Here is an 18,225-nt window from a genome sequence, read left to right as displayed (position 1 = left end):
TCATGGAGATATAACTGAAGACTTGTACATGGAACAGCCAACAGGTTTCATAAATACAAAACAAAGACAGCTAGTGTGTAAATTAAACAAAGGTCTTTATGGATTAAAGCAAAGTGCAAAATGTTGGAATGACAAATTGCATGAAATATTGACAAATTTAGGATTTAAGCAAGGTGAAGCAGATAAATGCTTGTACACTAGGTGCAGAAATGGACAATATGCATACATTTTAGCTTTTGTTGATGATCTGCTCATTGCAAGCGAAAGTGAGCAAGAGTACAAGGACATTGTAAAATATTTAAACCTGAATGTTGAGATAAAAGAACTTGGTAATGTGTCATACTATCTTGGTATAGAAATTGAGAAACAAATGATGGTTCTTATCTTCTAAGCCAGAAGCAGAAAATAAATGAGCTTATTGAAAGTTTAGGTATGCAAGATGCCCAAGTTGTAAGCACTCCCATGATCACTGATTTTCTGAAGGATGAAACAGTAAGAGAACCTTTACCAGATAACATCCAATATAGATCAGCCATAGGTAAGCTTTTATATCTAACTACCACATACAGGGCTGATATAGCAAATGCAGTAGGAATTTTGAGCAGAAGGGTCAGCTCACCTACCAAATCAGATTGGACTGCAGTTAAAAGGATGGTAAGGTATTTAAAAGGTACCATTGATTGTAAATTAAAGATTTCAGCCAATAGTAATCCAAAACTAATATGTTACTGTGATTCAGATTGGGCAGGGGATCATTCTGATTATAAATCCACAAGTGGATATGTGTTTATGTATGGAAATGTACAAATTTCTTGGGCCAGTCATAAACAAAGTATTGTGAGTCTGTCTTCTACAGAAGCTGAATATGTGGCTGTATCAGAAGCATGCAGAGAACTGATGTGGATTGAAAAACTTTTGCTGGATTTTGGAATAGATGAACAGAGACCAATCCAGATAATGGAAGATAATCAGAGCTGCATCAGACTGTCACAGAATGACAAGGTTCAGTCACGCACCAAGCACATCGCAACGAAATATCACAACGTGCGAGAGCTGGCGAAAGAAGAGGTTATCAGTCTACACTATTGTCACACCAGTGAGATGACAGCTGACATCATGACCAAACCATTACCCAGAGAACCTTTTGAGAATCTGCGAATAAAGCTTGGACTTTGTATGAATTAATAATTGCATGACAGTTATGCATGAGAAGGGGTTTGTTGGAATAATGTATTGTGTTTTACATGCATTGTCTGTCAGCAATGTTTTCTCTGTGATTACTCTGTGACCTCTGATGTGAATTGCCTAGAGAGGTCACACCCATGCAACTTCCTGTGGGGGTTAGGCACAGCACATGGAGCTCTAATGGTCTCTCCTAATCTGAGGATCTATGGTGTGAGCATCCATTACCATCTAAGCACATGGAAAGAGCTGATAAACCAAATGTATTATATTATGTATATATAAGCCTTCTGAATATCAATCTAACTAAAACTGTGAGTAAACAGATGTTTTGTTACTTCAACTTTAAAGTGACTCAGCAGTGAATTATTCTGGGGTGTATGTGAGAGAGATGAAGAAAAGAAATTAACATTTCTAAAGCTGAAGCTGTGTGTATAAAAATCTGCTAATTATTTACTACAAATAATCCAACACTGCCGTCATCTACTATGTTACTATTTATTATTTGTAGATAATTTCTCTGTCCCTAGTGGGCTCATTAAGTATTGTACCTGGGGCAAGAAAGGGTTAATGGCCTCTTTCACAAAGCCGCTCTACCGATTCCCGGTGCGGTAAATGAGGAAGCCCATTCAATTCCTATGGGCATTCTCTCATTTGCTGCACGGGAATCACTACTGCGGCTTTGATAGAGAAGCTGACTGGGAGAGCAAGTGGACATCCTGTATGAAACATGCATTTCTTTCTATTTCTGTGGTGTTGCACGATATGCACAGTCTGGTCTTTGTTTTTGTTTGCATGTTTTTTTTGCAGTTCCCTATTTTGTATCAGATGAGAATCATGTTCTGCATCTACAACTGAGGTGAAGGATTCTTCTGGAATATGGTGTCTGTGTAGAAATCTGTAACAGTCCATCTTGTTCAAGTGCCTTGCCCAGAGTCACAAGGAGCTGCAGTGGGAATTGAACTTAGCTCCCCAGGTTCTCACTACACTAACCACTAAGCTACTCCTCCACTCAAATTATAGATAGGTTTCCAGGTTTCCAGCTATGTGTTCAAAGCGACATACATGCCAAACGTATAATAAAATATTCCTTGAACATGAGAAATCTCAGCTCTAATAAAACACAGGGGAAGGGGGTCACGTGACGCTATGCTCGGGAGCGGACGCTAACAGTTTCGCTCCCGCTCTCTAATCGCCAAATCGGCAATAAACAGCCCAAGAAACAGCGTGGAAATCACCCTACATGACGTGCAACCATCGCGGATACCGCTGCCATAATTTTGAGCCGAATTCTACAGATGGCAACCAAGAATTTGCGCAAAGAAAAAGGCAAACCGACAATGGCAGCTCCGGTGAGTCCGGCGGCCTCACAGGTGGCATCTGCATGGGCAGTCGAAATTGTTGGAGAGGCCACCAGCGCAATGGAAGCGATCTTGGGAAAAAAATGGGCACCCTGGCAGCCAAGCTGGAAACTCTACACAACAATGTTACCCAAATCGGGGAAGATATGGCGGCGTATCAGCAGTGCACCAGCAACGTGCAAGACCTCAAGGTGAAATTAGAAGATGCTCAAACCAAGCTCAAAAAACAAGTTGAAGCTTACGCTGAAAAAATAGAGGACTTAGAAAACAGGTCCAGACGTAATAATTTACACCTGGTGGGAATACCCAAAAATCAAGGAGAACAAGATTTAAAACGTTTCCTGGAGTCCTGGCTAACTAGGGATCTGGCGCTACCTGCAGAACTGGGCCCTTTGAGGATCGAGAGGGCACAGCGCTTGGGCCTCAAAGCAGGCAAATGCAACAAAGCCAAGAGTGGTAATCTGCAAGGTTCTCAACTTCGCTCACAAAACGGCGATCATGCAGGCGGACTCGAGGCGGTAAGGAGCTGATATGCGGAGCCCAGAAAGTACTATGTTTTCAAGATTATTCGGCGGGGGTTTCTGCTCAACGGAAATTATTCTCCCCTATTTGCTCAGAATTAGTGAAGCGCACGATTCGATTTGCGCTGTTATATCCCGCAAGGCTGAGGATTACATACCAATCTTCCACAGACATTTATTCCTCGGTGGAAGAAACGCAGAAGTTTGTACAGATGCTGGACAGTGAGCGCTGAGCTGGGTAGAGGAACCATAGCTGGAATTGTATTTGATGGCGCCACAGCACAGGTGGAATATAAATAACGAAGAGTTTTGATTATAATTGATTACTATTCTTGGATTTTTTTTTTGTTACATTTGTACCCCGCGCTTTCCCACTCATGGCAGGCTCAATGCGGCTTACATATTGTATACAGGTACTTATTTGTACCTGGGGCAATGGAGGGTTAAGTGACTTGCCCAGAGTCACAAGGAGCAGCCTGTGCCTGAAGTGGGAATCGAACTCAGTTCCTCAGTTCCCCAGGACCAAAGCCCATCACCCTAACCACTAGGCCACTCCTCCACTCCACAAAGAATGACACTATGGAGTTCTGCAGACATATTAACTATGCCTGGAAGATCGAGTGCATGGAACTGCATTACGATTGGACAACAGAGGCTCCTTATGGGGCTGGTTGAAGTCATTTGGTTGTATTGGAGATTTGAGCGCATATGTTGAATTGATATTTATTTTTTATTTTATTTTTGTTACATTTGTACCCCGTGCTTTCCCACTCATGGCAGGCTCAATGCGGCAGGCAATGGAGGGTTGTGACCTGCCCAGAGTCACAAGGAGCTGCCTGTGCCGGGAATCGAACTCAGTTCCCCAGGACCAAAGTCCACCACCCTAACCACTAGGCCACTCCTCCACTCTGGGGATACGTGATTAGCTGGGGGGTATTGTTGGGATGAGGCTATGCATCACTGAATGATTGTTTTCACTGTTGGAGATAGGAAGCGAGGGAGTAATTGACAGGGTGGGTCCGAGGATGTTCAGGAATTCAAGGTTTGGGGTGGAGAGGGCGTTAAATGTGACCTAACACCTTCAGGGGTTTATCAGGGAAAAGTGAGGGTATGGTAAAGGTAGGGAAGTGTGCTGGGAAGGCCGGGAGGGAAGGGACGGATCTGGGGCGGGTAGGGGATCAGGCAGGGCGGGATACACTGTGGATAGCGGGAGTAGGAACAATGGCTGATATGCTTTGGTTAACGGACAATAGGGCAGCAAATATGACTAAGAATTGTGGGAGGAAGAAAAGGAGGGGCCAGGGGCTGGGCTGGCTCTTCTCCGAGGAAATAGATGTGGCATGGCAGATCACCTATGTGAATTTATTGGATCCTGGTTAAGATAGTAACCTGGAATGTTGGGGGTATTCATTCCCCAATCAAGAGATCCAAAATATTACATTATCTACAGCGTATTAGAGCAGACATTGTATATTTGCAAGAAACGCATTTAACTGACAGTGAACATGCTAAATTAGAGAGTCAGGCGTAAGGGTGGAGTAGCTATCCTCATCAGGAAAGGAGTGGCTACACAGCTTACTAATATTGTGAGAGATCCCGATGGACACTTTATTTTTGTTTCTGCGCTGGTGACCCACCAAGTTTTATTGGGCAGTATATATGCCCCAAATCAGCTGGACCTTAATTTTTATAAAAAAACTGGTGGCGGTGTTAACAAAGTAGAGGCAATCCCCTTGTTACTGGGTGGGAATTTTAACATGACGTGGGATCCTACCGTAGATAAATCCCATCCCCCTCTGGACAGAGACAACCTGGGACCAGGGGCTTACCCAACTTTTGCTCTTTACTTGACCTTATAGATGTTTGGAGGACATTACACCCCTCTGACAGGGAATACACACACCAATCTAGAGCCCATAACACGCATTCAAGAATAGACTATTTGCTGTTCTCGCGGTCAATTTTCTCGGACATTGCAGAGGTTGAAATTGGTCCCTGTGTAATATCAGATCATGCCACGGTGTGGTCGGTGTGGACCCCCGGGACTCAAAACTCCTGTGCGAAGACCTGGTCATTCCCTAGTTATTTGTACGCTGATGGGAAGTTTAAGGAGTATTTACTAGGGAAGTGGACTGAGTATTTGCGTCATAATGAGGGACCCACAACGGATGCCACTTTGTTATGGGAAGCAGCCAAGTCGGTACTGCACAGAGATATAATCAGCTATGTTAGCCACCATAAGGTCAGGGACCGGGAGATTTTGCGGTTGGAAAAGCAATTAAGGGGATTGCGGCGGATATTTGGAGTACAACCTTCACCTGGGGTCCGCCGGGACATTATGGCAGTCCAAACCACCCTAAATTCTTTATTATAAGACCGTGCAGTTAAATCCCAACAGTATTATAAATACCAACTTTATAAACATGGGAATAAAGGGGGGGAAATGCTGGCAAGGTTGGCGGCCCCAAAGCAGGCCTCGAGACAAATTCTGACACTCAGACACGAGGGATGGCTTCTTCATACTGATGAAGAAATAAGAGAAGTATTTAAAACTTTTTTCCAGCAATTATATGATATGGAGGATGAGGGAGGCTTAGCAGGAGATCTGTACTTGGGGAATATTGTGACATCAACCATAATACAATCAGATAACAGAAGACTGAATGCACCTGTTGCCACAGACGAGGTTAGTTGGGCAATTGCTAATAGTAAGGTGGGGAAAGCGCCGGGTCCTGACGGGCTCAAGGCAGAGTTCTATAAAATGATGGGAGACCCCATAGTGTCTGCGCTAACTAATGCATTTAATTCTTGGGTCGTCTAGCGGACCATCTTAACTTAGCTCAGATTATAGTTCTGCCCAAACCAGAGGGACCCCACATTGGTGACATCTCATAGACCTATATCTCTTCTAAATCAGGAGGTAAAACTGTTAGCGAAAATACTAGCTAATAGATTGCGTAGAGTGCTCCCAGATATAGTACATGAGGCACAAGTGGGGTTCGTACAGGGATGATCGGTTGCACGGAATATAAGGCGTATCTTAGCTTCCTTAGAACGTTTAGAGACGACCAATGAGGCCTCCATTATGATTAGTTTTGACGCTGAAAAGGCGTTTGATCGCGTGGAGTGGCCCTTTCTATTTACTGTTTTAGATACCTATGGATTTCAGGGATGGTTTATGCAGGCGATCATTACATTGTATTTTTCCCCACGGGCTAGACTGATGGTAAATGGGGTAAGCTCTGGGGATTTGGGGATCCGGCGTGGGACTAGACAGGGATGCCCTCTGTTCCCTTTGCTCTTTGCCCTGTATCTGGATCCCTTGATTCAAGATCTGAGTTCATGTCCGGCTATTCATGGGGTACAGATTGGGGCTCAGGAGTTTAATGTTGCTGCGTTCGCTGATGATCTCCTGGTCTTGCTCACGGAACCAAGGGAATCCTTGGCAGCCCTTTTAGAAATCTTCCAAAAATTTGGGGCATACTCTGGGTTCAAATTAAATTTTGATAAATCAGAGGTGCTAGCGATACCAGTTAGCACAAGGCGACTCTGGCCGGAGCAGTTCCCTCTGCGCTGGGAGGTGGACTCATTTAGATATTTAGGGGTCCTTCTTACAACGCAGAAAAAGAAGCTCTATAGACTAAATGTTAAGAGACTTCTGGACAAAACAGAGCAGCAATTGCAATTGTGGCGCCCACTAACACTGTCTTTGTCAAGGCGACTATGCCTCGTTAGAATGGTAATCCTTCCCAGGTGACTATATATGCTACAAATTTTACCACTGTGTTTGTTAAAGAAAGACATTAGAATTTTTTATCGTTTAATTATGAGATTCTGCTGGGTACACAAAAAGGCTAAAATACGACTAACACGCCTATGGGGAGGCTGGCAGCAGGGAGGGCTGGGACTACCTAATTTGCAATATTATAATATCGCATGTCTCTTACGACATGTTAGGGACTGGGTCTTTTCCACTGGCTATAATACACCTCTTGAGAAGGAAAGAGCTCTCTTTCGACAGTACACACTGATATCTTTATTACATGCAAACAGATCTTCAATACCAATGGTCATTAGGCAATCTGTGCTTTTGGGCCCCATGCAGGCCGCATGGAAATTTGGGGGGAAATGTTTGGAGGGGGGGATGCACACACAACAGAGCTTTTAACAATTATGGGGAATCCAGGATTTTTACCCGGGTTGGCGAATAAGACTTTTGTGAGGTGGGCACAGGTGGCCGTCAGCAATGTCGGGCAAGTGGTGAATTCAGAAGGCGAGATTAAAGCATTAGAGCAACTGATCCTACCTGAATCTATAAAATGGGGCGATACTTTTGCTCACTGTCAGCTAAAACATTATATTAGGTCCTCAAATAAAGAAGCAGTGAAATTTGGCTTGGGCAAGAAGATTCAGGATCTGTTTATGGAGCTCGCAGAAGAGGCTCCCTCTATTTCCAGTATCCAGGGGAAGATATGGTCTCTGAGGCCTGGGGAAGAGCTAGTCCAGCTTAGGCAAAGATGGGAAGCAGATGTGGTGAAACGCCTTGCTGATTGGGATATTGCTGCTCATATTAAGGGAATACCTAAATTGGTCAGTGGGGTGAGTTATCGCGAATGTGCTTTTCGAGTGGTACACAGGGCCTACTTTACACAGGTTCAACTATTTAGAGTGGGAGGGATCCATACACCTGTTTGTTTGAAATGTAATATTTCTGAAAACACCTATTATCATGCATTTTGGGAATGCACACTTGTACGGCAGTTCTGGAGACGAGTGGAGGGATTCTTATCCCTCATGTTGTCCAGCCAGTCCAAGGAACATCTATTCAACTGGTCCTGGATTATCCGGGATCATTTAGGGGCCTGAAAGCGGATGAAAAACTACTCTGCCGTAAACTCTGTTTGCTCGCAAGGAAGTGTATCTTGCAGTCATGGGCTTCTTCAGAACCCCCTGAGTTTTGGCACTGGAGGAATCAAATACACCAATTAATGATGTGGGAGGTGAAAGAAGCCAAAGGCTCCTACAAAAGAAAAACTCGATTCCTAAAGATTTGGGGACCCTTTATAGATAATCTCACACACCATGGTAGAAGTCTTGTACTTAATAAGCTATGATTGACCAAAGCAGTAATGAGTGTTTGAGAATTGCAGCTTACACAGTGTTATCCATAAGGGAAGGGGGGAAGGGGGGGCAGATAAGGGAGGGAGAAGGTGGAAGGGGGATAGGATAGTAAGGGGGGGCAGGGGAGTGGCCAAGAACCCGTGGATTTCATGCTTAGTTGGGAAGATGGAGTAAAAGTTAAAAGTTTGAAGACGATGTTATGTATACCGAAGCTCTAAGGTGTTGACTGCTAGCTACGTGCCCTGTTTGTATCATGTGCCTCTTATGCACAGACTTTATGTTTATTTTGTCTTCAATAAAATCATTGAAACATAAAACAAAGGGGAAAGAGGAAACAAAATATAAAAATTCAAATATTTAGAAGGATGTAACACAGTTTCCCCACAGAGTTACTAGATTTGATAACTGAATGCAGACTAAAGCAGGGGAACAAATACTTCTCTGTTACAGCAGGTTACTAGATAGTCAACAAATGTCATACCTTGCTGAGACAGCACTTCCCAATTGCTTGGAGCAGTTCATTGGTTTTCTCAGGTTCATGTCCTGCTATGATGCGAGCTGGTTTTACTGACAGTGGTTCTTCTGTCACCATCACTACAACATCTATTGCCTTTTGAAGGAAACCGATCTTTGCATCTTTATCCTATTAAGATTTTAAAAAAAAAATCTCTCAAAATATGTTTTGTATATGTAGAGCACAGTTTTTTCCATACCCACCATTATCTTGAAAATAAGGAATAAAACTTAATCCTTCTCCAGTCTCTCGCAATCCATAACCTCTAAGAATTCACAAAAATTCTAACAGAGAACTTTAATCAATCTGTGTCTCTTCAACAAGCTAAGAATTGTACATAGACATTAGAAAACCCATGGAAGCAGGAAAGAATTATACAGAAAGGGTTCAGAATATCTATCTGTTGAGAGAGGGGGCGGGGGGATAACTCTGAAAATTTAATCAAATTAGATGAAACTTGGTATGCAGGAGAAACTGGTTAAAAGAAGTTCAAAAGTAAGTCAGATTTGACCCAGGTTCCAGAATAATAAACCCCCATCCCACCCCCAAAAATGGCCCAATGCATTTCTATGGGAAGAGTTCTAACTTTTATATCACAGAATCGTAGATACTGTACACAAACACAGCAGCTGAGAAATTACTTCCTTCAAACTACTTCTCCCCATTCTCTATTCTCCCAATGCCCCAAAATGCCTTCACCCCAAAGACTATCCTCTACACTACCCCACCACTCCACAAAATGCGGCTACTCCTACCCCTAGCATCAGCTCCATCACTTCACAAACTAACTCTAAACCCAAAAACTGCCTAACTGCTATCAACCACAAAAGCGAATGCTACATACCTGTAGAAGGTATTCTCCGAGGACAGCAGGCTGATTGTTCTCACGACTGGGGTTGACGTCCGCGGCAGCCCCCACCAACCGGAAGAAGCTTCGCGGGCGGTCCGCACGCAGGGCACGCCCACCGTGCATGCGCGGCCGTCTTCCCGCCCGTGCGCGACCGCTCCCGCCAGTTGAATGACAAGCAAAAAGATGAAAACGCAACTCCAAAGGGGAGGAGGGAGGGTAGGTGAGAACAATCAGCCTGCTGTCCTCGGAGAACACCTGCTACAGGTATGTATCATTCACTTTCTCCGAGGACAAGCAGGCTGCTTGTTCTCACGACTGGGGTATCCCTAGCTCTCAGGCTCACTCAAAACAAGAACCCAGGTCAATTGAACCTCGCAACGGCGAGGGTACAACAGAAATTGACCTACGAAGAACAACTAACTGAGAGTGCAGCCTGACCAGAATAAATTCGGGTCCTGGAGGGTGGAGTTGGATTTACACCCCAAACAGATTCTGCAGCACCGACAGCCCGAACCGACTGTCGCGTCGGGTATCCTGCTGGAGGCAGTAATGTGATGTGAATGTGTGGACAGATGACCACGTCGCAGCCTTGCAAATCTCTTCAATAGTGGCTGACTTCAAGTGGGCCACTGACGCTGCCATGGCTCTAACACTATGAGCCGTGACATGACCCTCAAGAGCCAGCCCAGCCTGGGTGTAAGTGAAGGAAATGCAATCTGCTAGCCAATTGGAGATGGTGCGTTTCCCGACAGCGATCCCTAGCCTGTTAGGGTCGAAAGAAATAAACAATTGGGCGGACTGTCTGTGGGGCTGCGTCCGCTCCAAGTAGAAGGCCAATGCTCTCTTGCAATCCAATGTGTGCAACTGACGTTCAGCAGGGCGGGTATGCGGCCTGGGGAAGAATGTTGGCAAGACAATTGACTGGTTAAGATGGAACTCCGACACCACCTTCGGCAGGAACTTTGGGTGGGTGCGGAGCACTACTCTGTTGTGATGAAATTTGGTATATGGAGCATGAGCTACTAGGGCTTGAAGCTCACTGACCCTACGAGCTGAAGTAACTGCCACCAAGAAAATGACCTTCCAGGTCAAGTACTTCAGATGGCAGGTATTCAGTGGCTCAAAAGGAGGTTTCATCAGCTGGGTGAGGACGACGTTGAGATCCCATGACACTGTAGGAGGCTTGATAGGGGGCTTTGACAAAAGCAAGCCTCTCATGAATCGAACGACTAAAGGCTCTCCAGAGATGGCTTTACCTTCCACACGATAATGGTAAGCACTAATCGCACTAAGGTGATTCCTTACTGAGTTGGTCTTGAGGCCAGACTCTGATAAGTGCAGAAGGTATTCAAGCAGGTTCTGTGCAGGGCAAGAACGAGGTTCTAGGGCCTTGCTCTCACACCAAACGACAAACCTCCTCCACTTGAAAAAGTAACTCTTTTTAGTGGAATCCTTCCTAGAGGCAAGCAAGACACGGGAGACACCCTCAGACAGACCCAACGCAGTGAAGTCTATGCCCTCAACATCCAGGCCTTGAGAGCCAGGGACTGAAGGGTTGGGGTGCAGCAACGCTCCGTCGTTCTGCGAGATGAGAGTCGGAAAACACTCCAATCTCCACGGTTCTTCTGAGGACAACTCCAGAAGAAGAGGGAACCAGATCTGACGGGGCCAAAAGGGCGCTATCAGAATCATGGTGCCGTGGTCTTGCTTGAGCTTCAGTAAGGTCTTCCCCACCAAAGGTATGGGAGGATAAGCATACAGGAGGCCGGTCCCCCAATGGAGGAGAAAGGCATCCGACGCTAGCCTGCCGTGTGCCTGTAGTCTGGAACAGAACAGAGGCAGCTTGTGGTTGGTCTGAGAGGCGAAAAGGTCCACCGAGGGGGTGCCCCACTCTCGGAAGATCTTGCGTACCACTCTGGAATGAAGTGACCACTCGTGCGGTTGCATGACTCTGCTCAGTCTGTCGGCCAGACTGTTGTTTACACCTGCCAGGTATGTGGCTTGGAGGAGCATGCCGAACTGGCAAGCCCAACGCCACATCCCAACGGCTTCCTGACACAAGGGGCGAGATCCGGTGCCCCCCTGCTTGTTGGTGTAATACATCGCAACCTGATTGTCTGTCCGAATTGGGATAATTTGGCAGGACAGCCGATCTCTGAAAGCCTTCAGTGCGTTCCAGATCGCTCGGAGCTCCAGGAGGTTGATCTGCAGATCCTTTTCCTGGAGGGACCACAGACCCTGGGTGTGAAGCCCATCGACATGAGCTCCCCACCCCAGGCGAGATGCATCCGTCGTCAGCACTTTCGTGGGCTGCGGAATTTGGAATGGACGTCCCAGGGTCAAATTGGTCCGGATGGTCCACCAGAGCAGTGAAGTGCGGCAACTGGTGGAGAGACGGATGACATCTTCTAGATTCCCGGTGGCCTGAAATCACTGAGAAGCTAGGGTCCACTGAGCAGATCTCATGTGAAGACGAGCCATGGGAGTCACATGAACTGTGGAGGCCATATGACCCAGAAGTCTCAACATCTGCCGAGCTGAGACCTGCTGAGACGCTCTGGTCTGCGAAGCCAGGGACAAGAGGTTGTTGGCCCTCGCTTCGGGAAGGAAGGCCTGAGCCGTCTGGGTATTCAGCAGAGCTCCTATGAATTCCAGAGACTGTGCTGGCTGGAGATGGGACTTTGGGTAATTTATCACAAACCCTAGCAGCTCCAGAAGTTGAATAGTGCACTGCATAGACTGGAGGGCTCCCGCCTCCGAGGTGTTCTTGACCAGCCAATCGTCGAGATATGGGAACACGTGCACTCCCAGCTTGCGTAGGTACGCCGCTACCACCACGAGGCACTTTGTAAACACTCGTGGGGCAGAGGCGAGCCCAAAGGGCAGCACACAATACTGAAAGTGCCGTGCGCCCAGGCGGAATCTGAGATACTGTCTGTGAGCTGGCAGTATCGGGATGTGAGTGTATGCGTCCTTTAAATCCAGGGAACATAGCCAATCGTTTTTCTGAATCATTGGCAGAAGGGTGCCCAAGGAAAGCATCCTGAACTTTTCTTTGACCAGGAATTTGTTCAGGCCTCTCAGGTCTAGGATGGGACGCATCCCCCCTGTTTTCTTTTCCACAAGGAAGTACCTGGAATAGAATCCCTGCCCTTCCTGCCCGGGTGGTACGGGCTCGACCGCATTGGCGCTGAGAAGGGCGGAGAGTTTCTCTGCAAGTACCTGCTTGTGATGGGAGCTGAAGGATTGAGCTCCCGGAGGACAATTTGGTGGCAGGGAGGCCAAATTCAGGGCGTATCCGCACCGCACTATTTGAGAACCCACTGGTCGGAGGTTATGAGAGGCCACCTTTGGTGAAAAAATTTTAACCTCCCTCCGACCGGCAGATCGTCCGGTACAGACAGTTTGAGGGCGGCTATGTTCCCGTGGATCCAGTCAAAAGCCCGTCCCCGGCTTTTGCTGTGGAGGCGCAGGGGGCTGCTTAGGCGCACGCTGTTGAAGAGAACGAGCGCGCTGGGGCTGTCCCTGTGCCTGACGAGGCCTTCGGGCCTGCTGGGTGTACCTACGCTTTGCAAAAGAATAGGGTACAGCCTGCCGGGCCCGGGAAAAACATCCACCTGCTGAGGTGGATGCTGAAGGCGCCCGGTGGGAGAGCTTGTCGAGGGCGGTTTCCCGCTGATGCAGTTGGTCCACCAGCTGCTCGACCTTCTCACCAAAAATGCTATCCCCCCGGCAAGGGACGTCGGCCAGTCTCTGCTGGGTGCGGTTGTCCAGGTCAGAGGCACGCAGCCATGAGAGCCTGCGCATCACTATACCTTGGGCCGCAGCACGAGATGCCACGTCACAGGTGTCATAGATACCCCTGGACAGGAACTTTCTGCACGCCTTCAGCTGCCTGACCACCTCCTGATAAGGCCTGGACTGCTCCGGCGGGAGCTTATCGACCAGGTCCGCCAGTTGCTTCACATTGTTCCGCATGTGGATGCTCGTATAGAGCTGGTATGACTGGATGCGGGTCACGAGCATGGAGGATTGGTAGGCCTTCCTCCCAAACGAGTCCAGAGTGCGAGACTCCCGCCCCGGGGGCGCCGAGGCGGTATCCCTCGAACTCCGTGCCCTCTTGAGAGCAGAATCCACGACCGCCGAGTCATGGGGCAATTGGGGCCGCATTAACTCTGGGTCCGAGTGGATTCTGTACTGGGATTCCGCTTTCATGGGGATGATGGGATTAGATAGCGGTCTCATCCAGTTCCGAAGCAGTGTCTCTTTGAGGACATTGTGCAACGGCACCGTGGAGGACTCTCTAGGTGGTGATGGATAGTCGAGGATCTCGAGCATCTCAGCCCTCGGCTCATCCACAGAGACCACGGGGAAGGGAATGCAAATAGACATATCCCTTACAAAGGAGGCAAAGGAGAGGCTCTCAGGGGGTGAGAGCTTCCTCTCCGGTGAAGGCGTGGGGTCAGAGGGGAGGCCTGCAGACTCCTCTGAGGAGAAATATCTGGGGTCCTCCTCTTCCCCCCACGAGGCCTCTTCCTCGGTATCGGACATAAGCTCATCTAGCTGAGTCCTTAACCGGGCCCGGCTCGACGTCGAGGCACCGAGGCCTCGGTGTCGTCGAGCGGTGGACTCCCGCGCCGGCGGGGATGAAGCTCCCTCCATCGACGTCGACGGGGACTCCACCTGCGTGGCGGTCGAGACCGGCGCCGAAAGCGGCGGCGGTGTCGACAGCCTCGGCAACGGGCTAGAGCTTGCCGGCGCCACAGTCAACAGCGCCGAGGGCGCAAGCACCCCCGGCGCCGGCACAGCCTGGCGCATCAGCCCTTCCAGGATCCCCGGAAGGATGGCTCGGAGGCACTCGTCCAGGCCCGCTGCCGGGAAAGACGGGGGGGCCGGTAGAGGTGTCGGTGCTGGAAGCTGCTCGGGTCCAGGAGACTGCACCGAAGTGCTGGGACCCTGACGCGTCGGTACCTCCACAACCGAAGGGGATCTCTCCTCTCGACGAGGACGCTTCGGCGTCGACTCCTCACCGGTACCGAAGCCCGGGTGCATCGAGGGCGACCGATGACGGTGTTTCTTGGATTTCTTCCGGTGCCCGTCATCGGTGCCCGCAGGGATGGAGGAGGAGGAGGTCGATCCCCCTCGGTCTCGAAGAACCGGGTCAGACAGGGTTCAGTCCCGCGGGCCATGGGCCGAGGGAGTGACCGGGGCCGATTGCTCTAACATTGTGAGCCGTGACATGACCCTCAAGAGCCAGCCCAGCCTGGGCGTAAGTGAAGGAAATGCAATCTGCTAGCCAATTGGATATGGTGCGTTTCCCCACAGCCACTCCCCTCCTGTTGGGATCAAAAGAAACAAACAATTGGGCGGACTGTCTGTTGGGCTGTGTCCGCTCCAGATAGAAGGCCAATGCTCTTTTGCAGTCCAATGTGTGCAGCTGACGTTCAGCAGGGCAGGAATGAGGACGGGGAAAGAATGTTGGCAAGACAATTGACTGGTTCAGATGGAACTCCGACACCACCTTCGGCAGGAACTTTGGGTGGGTGCGGAGCACTACTCTGTTGTGATGAAATTTGGTATATGGAGCATGAGCTACTAGGGCTTGAAGCTCACTGACCCTACGAGCTGAAGTAACTGCCACCAAGAAAATGACCTTCCAGGTCAAGTACTTCAGATGGCAGGAGTTCAGTGGCTCAAAAGGAGGTTTCATCAGCTGGGTGAGAACGACATTGAGATCCCATGACACTGTAGGAGGTTTGACGGGGAGCTTTAACAAAAGCAAACCTCTCATGATGCGAACAACTAAAGGCTGTCCTGAGATCGGCTTAATTTCCACACGGTAATGGTATGCACTGATTGCGCTAAGGTGAACCCTTACAGAGTTGGTCTTGAGACCAGACTCAGACAAGTGCAGAAGGCATTCAAGCAGGGTCTGTGTAGGACAAGAGCGAGGATCTAGGGCCTTGCTGTCACACCAGACGGCAAACGTCCTCCATAGAAAGAAGTAACTCCTCTTAGTGGAATCTTTCCTGGAAGCAAGCAAGATGCGGGAGACACCCTCTGACAGACCCAAAGAGGCAAAGTCTACACTCTCAACATCCAGGCCGTGAGAGCCAGAGACCGGAGGTTGGGATGCAGAAGCGCCCCTTCGTCCTGTGTGATGAGGGTAGGAAAACACTCCAATCTCCACGGTTCTTCAGAGGACAACTCCAGAAGAAGAGGGAACCAGATCTGACGCGGCCAAAAGGGAGCAATCAGAATCATGGTGCCTCGGTCTTGCTTGAGTTTCAACAAAGTCTTCCCCACCAGAGGTATGGGAGGATAAGCATACAGCAGACCTTCCCCCCAGTCCAGGAGGAAGGCATCTGATGCCAGTCTGCCGGGGGCCTGAAGTCTGGAACAGAAATGAAGGACCTTGTGGTTGGCTCGAGATGCAAAGAGATCTACCAAGGGGGTGCCCCACACCTGGAAGATCTGGCGCACTACTCTGGAATTGAGCGACCACTCATGAGGTTGCATAATCCTGCTCAACCTGTCGGCCAGACTGTTGTTTACGCCTGCCAGGTATGTGGCTTGGAGCACCATGCCGTGACGGCGAGCCCAGAGCTACATGCTGACAGCCGATCTCTGAAAGCCTTCAGAGCGTTCCAGACCGCTCGTAACTCCAGGAGATTGATCTGCAGATCGCGTTCCTGGAGGGACCAGCTTCCCTGGGTGTGAAGACCATCGACATGAGCCCCCCACCCCAGAAGAGACGCATCCGTAGTCAGCACTTTTTGAGGCTGAGGAATTTGGAAAGAGCGTCCCAGAGTCAAATTGGACCAAATCGTCCACCAATACAGGGATTTGAGAAAACTCGTGGACAGGTGGATCACATCTTCTGGATCCCCAGCAGCCTGAAACCACTGAGAAGCTAGGGTCCATTGAGCAGATCGCATGTGAAGGCAGGCCATGGGAGTCACATGAACTGTGGAGGCCATGTGGCCCAACAATCTCAACATCTGCCGAGCTGTGATCTGCTGAGAGGCTCGCACCCACGAGACGAGGGACAACAAGTTGTTGGCTCTCGCCTCTGGGAGATAGGCACGAGCCATCCGAGAGTCCAGCAGAGCTCCTATGAATTTGAGTCTCTGCACTGGGAGAAGATGGGACTTTGGATAATTTATCACAAACCCCAGTAGCTCCAGGAGGCGAATAGTCATCTGCATGGACTGCAGAGCTCCTGCCTCGGATGTGTTCTTTACCAGCCAATCGTCGAGATAGGGGAACACGTGCACTCCCAGCCTGCGAAGCGCCGCTGCTACTACAGCCAAGCACTTCGTGAACACTCTGGGCGCAGAGGCGAGCCCAAAGGGTAGCACACAGTACTGGAAGTGGTGTGTGCCCAGCTGAAATCGCAGATACTGTCTGTGAGCTGGCAGTATCGGGATGTACGTGTAGGCGTCCTTCAAGTCCAGAGAGCATAGCCAGTCGTTTTCCTGAATCATGGGAAGAAGGGTGCCAGGGAAAGCATCCTGAACTTTTCCTTGACCAGATATTTGTTCAGGGCCCTTAGGTCTAGGATGGGACGCATCCCCCCGTTTTCTTTTCCACAAGGAAGTACCTGGAATAGAATCCCAGCCCTTCTTGCTCAGATGCCACGGGCTCGACCGCACTGGCGCTGAGAAGGGCGGAGAGTTCCTCTGCAAGTACCTGCTTGTGCTGGAAGCTGTAGGATTGAGCTCCCGGTGGGCAATTTGGAGGTTTGGAAACCAAATTGAGGGTGTATCCATGCCGGACTATTTGGAGAAACCACAGTTGGAGGTTATGAGAGGCTACCTTTGGTGAAAAAGTTTCAACCTCCCCCCGACCGGCAGATCGCCCGGCACTGACACGTTGATGTCGGCTACGCTCTGCTGGGGAGCCGCGGGGCCTTGCTGAGGCGCACGCTGCTGAAGAGACCGAGCGCGCTGAGGCTTAGCCTGGGCCGCAGGCTGTCGAGAAGGAGGATTGTACCTACGCTTACCAGAAGAGTAGGGAACAGTCTTCCTTCCCCCATAAAAACGTCTACCTGAGGAGGTAGATGCTGAAGGCTGCCGGCGGGAGAACTTGTCGAAAGCGGTATCCCGCTGGTGGAGTTGCTCTACCACCTGTTCGACTTTTTCTCCAAAAATATTGTCCGCTCGGCAAGGGGAGTCCGCAATCCGCTGCTGGATCCTATTTTCCAGGTCTGAGGCACGCAGCCATGAGAGTCTGCGCATCACCACACCTTGAGCAGTGGCCCTAGACGCGACATGAAAGGTATCATATACCCCTCTGGCCAGGAATTTTCTGCACGCCTTCAGCTGCCTGACCACCTCCTGAAATGGCTTGGCTTGCTCAGGAGGGAGCTTGTCCACCAAGCCCGCCAACTGCCGCACATTGTTCCGCATGTGTATGCTCGTGTAGAGCTGGTAAGACTGGATTTTGGCCACGAGCATAGAAGAATGGTAGGCTTTCCTCCCAAAGGAGTCTAAGGTTCTAGAGTCCTTGCCCGGGGGCGCCGAAGCATGCTCCCTAGAACTCTTAGCCTTCTTTAGGGTCAGATCCACCACACCAGAGTCGTGAGGCAACTAAGTGCGCATCAGCTCTGTGTCCCCATGGATCCGGTACTGGGACTCGATCTTCTTGGGAATGTGGGGATTAGTTAGAGGCTTG

General features: G+C 49.3%; 1 protein-coding gene across 2 annotated transcripts in view; it reads right to left on the bottom strand.

Annotated features, from left to right (window-relative positions):
- Window positions 1–18,225, bottom strand: part of TRAF3IP1 (TRAF3 interacting protein 1) — a 1,208,890-nt gene that overhangs the window by 1,077,924 nt on the left and 112,741 nt on the right. For both annotated transcript variants that reach the window (XM_030210669.1, XM_030210670.1), the window contains exon 3: window positions 8,667–8,828. In XM_030210669.1, coding sequence (XP_030066529.1) covers window positions 8,667–8,828 — 162 coding nt within the window. The remainder of the gene's footprint in view (window positions 1–8,666; window positions 8,829–18,225) is intronic.

This window comes from Microcaecilia unicolor, chromosome 7 (genome assembly GCF_901765095.1).
Source record: "Microcaecilia unicolor chromosome 7, aMicUni1.1, whole genome shotgun sequence".
NCBI lineage: Eukaryota > Metazoa > Chordata > Amphibia > Gymnophiona > Siphonopidae > Microcaecilia > Microcaecilia unicolor.
This window is presented reverse-complemented; position numbering and strand designations above follow the sequence as displayed.